The sequence below is a fragment of the Podarcis liolepis genome (assembly GCF_965112155.1).
Source record: "Podarcis liolepis genome assembly, chromosome: 17".
Classification (NCBI taxonomy): Eukaryota; Metazoa; Chordata; class Lepidosauria; order Squamata; family Lacertidae; genus Podarcis; species Podarcis liolepis.
In genome coordinates this window covers 11,751,107-11,761,947 of record NC_139571.1, presented here as the reverse complement: position 1 = coordinate 11,761,947, position 10,841 = coordinate 11,751,107, and the positions used below count along the sequence as shown (strand labels likewise).

General features: G+C 42.9%; 1 protein-coding gene across 1 annotated transcript; it reads right to left on the bottom strand.

Moving 5' to 3' along the window:
• Positions 1-3,472: 3,472 nt before the first annotated feature.
• LOC310697123 (lipocalin-15-like) lies at positions 3,473-9,313 on the bottom strand. The gene is made up of 6 exons (XM_083483462.1): positions 9,190-9,313; positions 7,044-7,168; positions 6,776-6,843; positions 5,498-5,596; positions 3,932-4,033; positions 3,473-3,688 (listed from the first exon to the last, which is right to left on the bottom strand). Exons 1-6 carry the CDS (start codon positions 9,283-9,285, stop codon positions 3,669-3,671), a joined length of 510 nt encoding a protein of 169 aa, XP_083339588.1. The 5' UTR covers positions 9,286-9,313; the 3' UTR covers positions 3,473-3,668.
• Between the last annotated feature and the right edge of the window lie 1,528 nt (positions 9,314-10,841).

The following is a 10,841-nucleotide window of genomic DNA, read 5'->3' as shown; positions in this document are numbered from 1 at the left end:
ACCTTTAAAAAACAAAAGCTGCATATTTCATTATAAAGTGTTCGTTTTATAAAAATGAATAAAAGGAGATAAGTTTACAGTAAATTTGCTCCATAGTTGTATTTTTCATTTTTCTCACATGGTGAGTTTAATTTCAAAATCCACCATTTGGTTTATCCATTACCTGAAGGAGGGTGTAACTTGTATTCTCAAATATTATGCACAGAGAATCCTGGCTGTTGTGACTAAGAGGGGTGCTAGTTCTTTGGTTTTGGTAATTTAGTTCATTCATGCAGTTCAAGTGTGTGTGTGTGTGTACAGTGTATCTAATGGAGCTGAATATCCTAGGATCGCTCTTTAAAATAATTTTTCCAATACCTTATGTACCATAAAGCATTCCTGCCATTTTTGTTAAATTATTTTTTTCATACTTACTTTTTATTGAAAATTTTCAGTGAAAAAGGGAAAGGGAAAATAAAAATAAAAAGAATACTTGAAATTGTGATACGGTACGGAGTATAGATATATAAGCAATACAGTTATTCCAACTACGGGGGGGGGGGGAATGCTAGCAAAACATAATTTTTATAAATGCGTTTTTCTTAAATTCTTGTCCTTTTTAAAATTTTCAACACATTGGAAGTTAGGTGGGGATGAGTGAACCATATGAAATGGAGGCTTATTGATATATGTCATGTGGGAGAGGGGTTTTTTTCTGTTGTAATTATTTTATATATATGGCTGTGGACAGGATGCCCGCATTGCAGGGAGTTGGACTAGCCACCTTGATCAAAAAGACACCACCACCTCTGTCTTATTAAAAATACAATATGCATTGCCTGGATAAGTACTAGATAGCAGCACTCAACAACAGCCATATAACACTGATAATACCATCTGTTCAGAAGTTCATTATTTATAGGAAAGGTTGAGATGCGGTAATGATGAAGTAAACAGATGGCTATATCAGAGGAAACAGTAGCACTTTCCCTCTTGTGATTGTGTCAAATTGTGTAAACCCACAATACATTTTGTGCCAACGGTTGTAACATGCAAAAAGCTTCACTCCTGTGACATCAACATGTTTTACGTTTCTTTAGGTCTATTGGTTGAAGGGGTCTTGGCAGTCAATGCACCTGTGTTACATCCAGGAGATTCCAGGTCCAGATCCCATGTAGGGCTTGAAAATGCTCCTGCCTGACAACATTCAGACCATGACACAGTTAGCTAAAACCAGTATTAAGGGTAAGGGTAAAGGTAAAGGTACCCCTGCCCGTTTGGGCCAGTCTTGCCAGACTCTAGGGTTGTGCACCCATCTCACTCTAGAGGCCGGGAGCCAGCGCTGTCCGCAGACACTTCCGACTCACGTGGCCAGCGTGACAAGCTGCATCTGGCGAGCCAGCGCAGCACACGGAACGCCGTTTACCTTCCTGCTGGTAAGCGGTCCCTATTTATCTACTTGCACCCGGGGGTGCTTTCGAACTGCTAGGTTGGCAGGCGGTGGGACCGAACGACGGGAGCGCACCCCGCCACGGGGATTCGAACTGCCCACCATGCGATCGGCAAGTCCTAGGCGCTGAGGTTTTACCCACAGCGCCACCAGGGTATGTATATACAAAGTAATGCCCAGAACAGATCATCCATATGAAATGCTAAATACCCATTCTTGAACCCTAACTTCAGCTAGCTGGCTCTCCTCCTCCAAACCCTTTCTCCCTCCCATCTCATTCTTCTCATTCTTTGTCCTCCGTTTTTCATCTTTCCAATTGTCAGTCTCACCACACACTCCAGCTGCTTCTCTGACTCCCAACTGTGGGATAACCAGCATCATACAACCAATATGCTTAATGCATGAAGTGGTTAATACCATAAAGTAAGCTGTCCTGCCAGGTTTAACCTAGGTCACTTCCCCTCACCTTGGGAGGAAATAGGTAAACAAGCTGATTGTCACAAACACACCCATCTATCTGATGAACTCGGTGTGTGGAAAACTGGTTGATCCAGCTCAGCTGCAGGGCTCGCACAAGCCACTTTTGTGTTCTTACATCATTTAGGAATTTTCACTACATTCTAACTCAAGCCACGTTTTACTGGCTGTGCAGTTATCTGAAGTCCACGAACCTGACCTTTGAAGAGTTTTTAAGTAGTGATTTTTATGCTGGGGGAGAGGGAAACCTGAGAAAGTAAGTTTGTAAAAGACATTAAGGAACTCTTTTTCAAGAGCATATTTTAAAGGTCTAACCACCTATATTCCCATCCTGTACTTTGTTCCTTATTTTGTGATTTTAAATATCTGCTGGAGTTCTCATGCCAAAGAGTACTTGCCCCAAACCTGGCACCCAGGAATTCTCCTTTCTATATAGTGTTATGAATTAGGGAAGTTAAACTGGATGCAAGACCCCACTAATCACTGGAACCAGCAAGTGATAAAATCTAAATCAAGCCAAGCTATCTTCCTGGTGAGGTGATAGCCTGGGTGATGAACCATTAAGCAGGATTAAGGGATAGTTTGGGAGATGGCAAATACCACCCCTCAATTCAGGGTGGGGGAGAGCCAGGGTTGAGTGTTTGGGGGGCAGGGATGTGACCTGGAAGGAAACACAACAAGCTGGAGAGAAAGAGAACAATTTTTGATGTTTGTTTGAATCCAAGGCTGTGGCTATGAGAGGACCAATTCCCTTTGGGGTGTTAGCTGTGAACCCCTCCATCATTGTCTCAGGTTGTATATATTTGTGAATAAACCATATATCATAAAGATACCACAGTCTCCACTATGCCTCATTCCAAAGGGAAACATGAACCCTAGGTAAGCACCTGGAATCTTGCACCCCTCAGAGTTTGGGTGGTATGCATCAATATGTTCTGCACCAGCTCCAAGCAACACTCCATTGCTTTTCTCTGCTCTCTGACATACCTCGGCTTATATCCTCTTCTTGATGCTTCCAGGACACTGATTCCTCCTCACAGAGGATGGGATGGTCCTGAACAGATTGTACTGTGTATGTCCCTAAATCTTGTCAATCCTTTTCTTTTGGAGGGAATTTTGAAACTCACACAGAAGTGATACTCCACACTGTCGCTGTGGAGAACAGGCTGGTGTTTGTGTCTGTCTATAAGATATGAAAAGAGCTATTTTGCCAGAATTGGAGCAAACCAGATGCTCCAGGGAAGCCCTACCTGGAGATGTTGATGAGGATAGAACTTCTGTGTGGAAGGAAGGCAGGTGCTTTGCAACAAAGCTGTGGCCCTTGATCCACCTTTCCCATTGGCCACACCCACTTTTCTATGATTGGCTGCACAGAGAGCACAAAGAAGAACTCTTAATATCTTTCAAAATTCTTATCATTGCTGTTACAACAGCAACTTGTTATAATACGGTGATTTCCTTTCCTTTATATTACACATTTTTGCAATGCTAACCCCTTGAAGTGTTATGAAGGTGGCCTATAGATTTGTAGGGTAAATTGATTAAGTGAAAATAAATTGAACACGCTTATATGGGTCTTGGATGGTTTTATTTCAGTTTCGACTAGTTTTCAAGATAATTAAGTGACTGGTTGTGGTATTGGTGCATCATCTTGTAACATTTATGGGAATGAGATCCAGCTCATTTTCTTTCCAAATGGGAGGGTTTAACAACTTTGATTCACCTTTGCAGTCACACACAGTTCCAGGTTCAGATGTCTTACTCATACATCTGCGCAAGAATCTGTGGAATAAAAGAGATAAAGTCTCAGAACAGGATGTGGAATTGGGACCAGGGTACAGAATGCAAGTAAACACCAACCAGGGGCAATAAAGATATACTTCATACTACTTATTTCCCCAACATAAACTACCTTGATCATCATTGCTAGAAAATTGTGATCCGTTTTGTTTAAAGAAAAAAGAAATTGCATCACTATTTATCTCAAATCTAGAAATAATAAGGCACAAGAGAACCTCGTATTACCAGATCTCTGAAGATAGATGATCTTGTCGACACACAGATCCATTGACGTTGCAATCTCCTTGTATATTTCTATCACTTCCGTTGATGCTTCCTCTTCCCTGACTTCAGACCCCCCCCAAAAAAGTTGTCACATTGAGAAATAAGAGGGAGAAAAAAGAGATGGAACATACTTATTTTGGATCTCAAGCAACAAGCGCATTTTGGATCTGAAGCACATAGTTAAAGGATGAAATCTGCCACAAAAGGGATGTGGATGGCTTCAAAAGGAAGTTTTTAATGGCTGTTGTTTTATTGTGATTTTAATATTTGGTTGGGAGTCACGCAGAGTGACTGGGACATCCCAGTCTGATGGGCGGCATATAAATAATAAAATTATTAGATTAATATTTTCTAAAGGGGATAGGGGAATAGAACAGACACTATAAACAAGCCATGCTGTGTGGCTTCCCAACATTGCAATGCAGATGCAGTGTATAATATCACATCAGTATATTCTGAAATACTTGCTGTGCTGGCTGAATAGTCTTTCAAATGCTAACTTCACTTCAGGGAGCCAGTTTGTATAACGCATTATGCTGCTGCAGATTCAGAGTGCTCTCTAAAGCCCTTCTGCAATGCAATGATGCCCAGGCCCAAAAGACTCCGTTTTCACTTTGCTCCTGCTCTCCTGTCTGTATCTCTGTACCTGCCTTTCTCTATCTATATCCCACTAGAGAAGACTTTATAAGACAAAGCACATCTGGCATGTATGACAACTACCACCCCCAGTTCCAAACATTCCCTTTTCAGGAAAGGTGCTCAAGAGAACATTGGTCCTGTGGCTTCAGGCATGCTAAGAGGAAACGAGTTATCTAGGCCCATTTCTGGTTGATTTTTGACCTGGGATTGGCACTGAAATGACTCTGCTCAGCACAATGGATGACTTATATTAGAGAAGAGAATGGGCCTGCTCTTGCTTCTTCATGGTGCAGTGATTTTGGATACCATTGACCATGGTACAGTGGCCTAGCGTGGGTTGCCAGCACCTGGGGCCTCTCAGAGAGGAGGGAGGGAGGGAAACGGATGGAGTACACTTGAACACTCAACTGCCTAATGGCATCTGTGTCACCCACAGAGATAAGAAGAGTTGTTCCATTGTCTGGAGAGGTCACTTCCTGGTTTGCATGGAGAAGCTGTTATCAGTGGAGCCCAGCAACAGAAGCATGCTGCTGTATTGAGGCAGCAGCAAGTGTTGAAAATTTGTTCCCCCCAACAATTTTGCACCTGGGGCAACTGTCCCTGTGTCGCCTCCATGCTACACCAGTGCCATCATATTCTCCTGGACCAGCTCTGTGGTTGGGGAGGTAAACACTACTCATTTTGAAAGAGGAGCTTTGGTGGAGGTGATTTGGAGTAGAGATGAAGAAACTTAATCTCTGCTTCAAATTGCACAACAGAGGGTGGAGGAAGGCTTTCAGAGGATCTAACACTCTTGTATATTTGCAGCTAGCCAGTATACCTGACACATTCAGTAGCCTCATATTTACATCCCACAACACACTCTTTCCCATCAATGAAGACACATACCGTATAGCTGCAGGACCTCCATTTCTTGTGTGTAAACGAAAATAATGGCGTAATGGACGTAATCTGTATTCATGATGTAAATGGTGGTCTTCCCTGCATCTGAATCGGGACCACAAAAGAGATCCTTTAAGGGCACACACTTCTCTTACAGTTTGGTGCAGCAGTTACCTCAGATGGGCATATGCCTTGGGGGGCGGCGGTTCCAAGTAGAACTGATTCCACCCCCACCCCAGTTCTCCAATGTATTGGCAGTGACATCGCCATACAAGGTTTTGCTGGAGAAAGTGGATAGAAGCTTTCCTTCCTCTCTCATAGCACTAGAATTCATGGGCATCCAATGATTCTGAATGCTGGAAGACTTGGGACATTTAAAAAAAAGCACTTTCTTACGCAGTGCATACTTAAACTAACACCGGTCTTGAAAGACCTACATTGGCTCCCAGTACGTTTCCGAGCACAATTCAAAGTGTTGGTGTTGACCTTTGAAGCCCTAAACGGCCTCGGCCCAGTATACCTGAAGGAGCTTCTCCACCCCCATCATTCTGCCCAGACTCTGAGGTCCAGCGCCGAGGGCCTTCTGGCGGTTCCCTCATTGCAAGAAGCAAAACTATAGGGAACCAGGCAAAGGGCCTTCTCGGTAGTGGTGCCCGCCCTGTGGAACGCCCTCCCACCAGATGTCAAAGAGATAAACAACTACCAGACATTCAGAAGACATCTTAAGGCAGCCCTGTTCAGGGATGTTTTTTATGTATGACATATTGGTGTATTTTTGGTCTTGTGGAAGCCGCACAGAGTGGCTGCGGAAACCCAGCCAGATGGGCGGGGGACAAATAAATTATTATTATTATTATTATTATTATTATTATTATTATTATTATTAAACTGTGGAACTCCTATGGGAGGCAGTGATGGCCACAAATATGGACGGCTTTAAAGGGTGGGGGAGATCTATTGATGGCTATTAGTCACAGTAGCTATGCTCTGATATCCACAGTTGCAGACAGCAGTGCTCCTGAATACCAGTTTCTGGACCCCACCCCCCGCATTAAATCAGATTTCTCACTTTTCATCGAAAATCCAATGTTAAATAAACCCATTGTCAGTAATCCATTTGTGATTATCTCAAGTCCCCAACTGCAACATTAAGCCCCCAACTGGAAGCTCCTATCAGAGGGGGGTAGAGGTGGCTTGGAAACAACTTAGCTTCCCATGGGAGGGTGGGAGGAATACTGTGACTTTCTTCCACCCTGAACGAAGAGTGAATCACTTGTTGTTTACCTGTCCTGTATATTCCAGGCTGCTCATCTGGGAAAAAACGAGTCTGCAATCTTTTACACTCCTTCCCTCTGGAAAGAAAATATAAGATCATGGCGCTTCTGCAGAAGTCCCACTATTTGTACCTGCAGCAGCTGGAATTTGGGATTGGAAGCCTCTCCAGATCATTGCTTTTTAGTGCCCCCACCCCCACCCCTTCACTCCAGCAAGTGAACTGATGGGCCTTGCAAAACAAAGGAAGGTGGTCTCAAAGTAATTCAAGAGAACTTACACTGGAACCCGTGTTTTGAAAGCGATGACTCCATTATCAAACACAACTGTAGTATGAATCCTGTTGTCCTCTGATGGCTGACCTTCTTTCATAGCCAGTGCAATGAGGTTCCATTTTCCAGCAAACTAGAAAGAGGAGTTAAGTCAATTTCCTCGCCAAAAATGCATGCATTGGAATGATCCTCTTTCCACTCACATCATTTCAGGAAGCAACGCTCACTCTTTGATGGTAGTGGTGGTGGGGGAATAGTATATAGAAAGCAGAATTCCCGGGTGTCAAGATTCAGGTTTGGGGCAAGTACTCTTTGGTAAGAGAACCCAGCAGAGATTTAAAGTAATAAAATATGCAGCAACATCATCATCATCATTAATACCCCCCCCCCCAATCTGGCTGGGTTTCCCCAAACGCACGGGGCATCTCCCAGCAGAATAGCAAAACCAATAAAACATCAAACATTAAAAACGTCCCTAAACAGGGCTGCCTTCAGATATATTCTAAAAGTCAGATAGTTGTTTATTTCCTTGACATCTGATGGGAGGGCGTTCCACAGGGGGGGAACCACTACCAAGAAGGCCCTCTGCCTGGTTCCCTGTAATCTCGCTTCTTCAGTTAGGGAACCAGCAGGTGACCCTCAGAAGAGGACCTCAGTGTCCAGGCTGAATGATGGAGGTGGAGACGCACCTTCAGGTACACTGGGCTGAAGCCATTTAGGGCTTGAAAGGTCAGCACCAACACTTTGAAGTGTGCTCGGAAACGTACTGGGAGCCAATGAAGATCCTTTAGGACCAGTGTTATATGGTCTCGACAGCCACTCCCAGTCACCAGTCTAGCTGCTGCATTTTGAATTAGTTGTAGTTTCCGGGTCACCTTCAAAGGTAGCCCCACATAGAGCGCATTGCAATAGTCCAAGCGGGAGATAGCTAGAGCATGCACCACTCTGGTGAAACAGTGTGTAGGCAGGTAGGGCCTCAGCTGGCATACCAGGTGGAGCTGGTAGACAGTTGCCCTGGATACAGAATTGACCTGTGCCTCCATGGACAGCTGTGAGTCCAAAATGACTCCCAGGCTGCGCTCCTGATCCTTCAGGGGCACAGTTTCCCCATTCAGGACCAGGGAGTCCTCCACACCCACACATCCCCTGTCCCCTCCCCAAACAGTACTTCTGTCTTGTCAGGATTCAACCTCAATATGTTAGCCGCCATACATCCTCTAACCACCTCCAGGCACTCACACAGGACCTTCACTGCACTCACTGGTTCTGATTTGAAGAAGAGGCAGAGCTGGGTATCATCCACAAACTGGTGAACACCCAGCCCAAGCCCCCTGATGATCTCTTCTAGTGGCTTCGTATAGATATTTAAAAGCAGCAAAGGGTGTAAATATAGGCTGTTAGACTAAAGTTTGCCATGTAAAGTGAGTTCCAAAATCCCCCCTTTAAACAGTTTCTTTTCAAGGTTTCCTGCTTCTCCAGCATAGGAAAAAGACCACATGTTGGGTAAGTGAAAAACTGGTTTCCTTACAAACCCTCCAAAGGTCAGATTCATGTGCTTCAGAAAAGGTTGCACAGGCAGTAAAACATAGCATAGCTACAAAGTGATGAAGGTTCCTAAATCAGTGGAATAGGAACTCAAGAGTGGCTGATGAGAACCATGCAGTTGAACTGGAGCAACCAGCTCAAACCTCTTAACATGCTGAGTTTTCCAGGTAGACTGAAAGGAGAACAGAGGTCAAGTGGACATATCTAAGGCTGGTGGGACAGCTTATGCTAAAGTATTAACCCCTTCATGCATTAATTAGACTTAAGCATATTGGAGAGAGAGAGAGATATAGGCACACAAACAGCAGAACAAAGATATCATCCTCTCACTCACTTGCATATAGTTCACAGCTATTGGAAGTGCTCTCAACTTCCATAACGCCTGAGTAAATAAGAGACCAAATCCCACTGGCTACATATGTCAAAGATCTCCATGTGCTACTATTTTGTGCCCTCCTTAGATTAAAGGATTGTTGGGATATCTCCTACCTCCTGCCTGCAGCCCAAGACAGGTGGCCATTGTGTCCCAAAGTTCAAGGACCCAAAATGGCAGTGTCAAATCATTGCCTCTGGATAAAAACACCCATTTGGAGATACGTTTGTGGTTACCTTTGTGATATCGAAGTCTGGCTGAACATTGACAAGGGCTGAAGCATGAAGCAAGTATAGACAGGTCAATGCCAAACTCAACAGTGAATGTTTCATCCTTGCAATGGTCTCTAGCTGGGCAAGATCTGCAGTGTCAGTATAGATCTTCCTTCCTCAAAGCTTATCCAAGAGTATCCACCCACGCATCTCTTTGAAGCTATTTCTGTACCGGAAAGGAAGATTACTGGGTTATTTTGAGAAGTAATTGTTTCATTAGTAGGAATCATCCGAAACATATAGGACACTGTGCTCATCACCACTTGTTCTGCTGGGAATCTAATGAGTCAACCTGTAACTAGATCCCACTCCAAAGGTGAATGGGAATATTGGCAACCTTCATCAAGGATTTTAGCACCCCCCTTTTTATGGAGAGGCGGGAAAGCTTTTTTTTTTAAAAAAAAAAAATATTTATTGAGAATTTAAAATTACAAAGAAAGAAAGGAAAAAACAAGAAATAAAAGGAAAAGGAAAAAAGGCAAGCAAAAAGAGAAATTAAACAATACAAGTCAATAACAGCAGAAATCGAAGAGAAAACAAAACACACAATACATCAATAACAAGAAAAAAAACCAAAAAAACACAAAAAATTAAGAACAAATCTAATGTTCCCAAATCTTTATCTTTCATTAACTTGTTTCATTGACCTCCCCACACCTCCCTTTTTTGTATTCTAGTTATTAATTATCTCAGCAAATCCTTTCCAACTTTCACAATATTCTGTCATTAAATTACCTTAATTTATTTTAACCTTATCTTACCATAAAAAGCCCTAAAGCTTAAAACTTAAATCTTATTTATACATAATTATTTTTCACATAACATATTTATACATAATTCTTTTTAACTTTTCTACTAAAGCCAAATAGTTTCATTCCATCATTTTTCTAATACTCATTAATTTTACAGTGATTTTCTAAATAAAAATTTTAAAACTTTCTTCCAATCTTCATCCATCGTCTCTTCTTCCTGGTCTCTGGTTTTGTCAGTCCTTTCTATCCCATCCATCTAGTCCATCAACCTGGTGACCTTCTATCCGAGGCTCTTAAGTCTTTTCCATGTCCCTTCTGCAGGTCTTCTTCATGTTTATACCTGCACTTTGCTTTATTTTCTGCTAATCTTATTCTTAATTTCCTTCCTTTCTCTCGGGGAGACTCCGACTTGACAATATCTTTATCCCTTCTCAACAAGTCAGCCCATTCTCCATAGTCGACATTGAAATCCAAAAGATATTTAAAGACATGCTTCAAAGTCCCTCCAAGGTTAAGGGCCCCCACAACTCCAATCTCCCCCTGGCCCAAGGTCAAATCCGAGAAGTCAAAACATCCCTGCATAGGGGGGGTCTATCCAACTTCCCATCTCCAGACTAAACAGTACTCCATCTCTCCAAATCTGACTTTCTCCAGGTTCTGTCGTCGGAGACAACAACTTATGTTCCTTCAGGGCCACAGCTCTCTCCATTTCTACTACTTGAGGTTCAGCAACAACATCCTCCTTTATCTTCTTCGCCACTTGTGCTGTCAGAGCACATTCCTGGGTTAACTCCTGAGTGATTTCTATATAGGTATTCACTGTTTGTCCAAAATTGCCAACTGCAACAGTCATCAAATCCATCT

What these genes read in the sequence shown, in the direction of transcription:
- LOC310697123 (XM_083483462.1), bottom strand. Translation starts at nt 9,285, where the DNA reads ATGAAACATTCACTGTTGAGTTTGGCATTGACCTGTCTATACTTGCTT. An exon ending in CAGACTTCGATATCACAAAG is followed by an intron (nt 7,169 to 9,189) that starts GTAACCACAAAC and finishes TCCTCTTTCTAG; the next exon opens with TTTGCTGGAAAATGGAACCT. An exon ending in GCCTGGAATATACAGGACAG is followed by an intron (nt 5,597 to 6,775) that starts GTAAACAACAAG and finishes GTCCCGATTCAG; the next exon opens with ATGCAGGGAAGACCACCATT.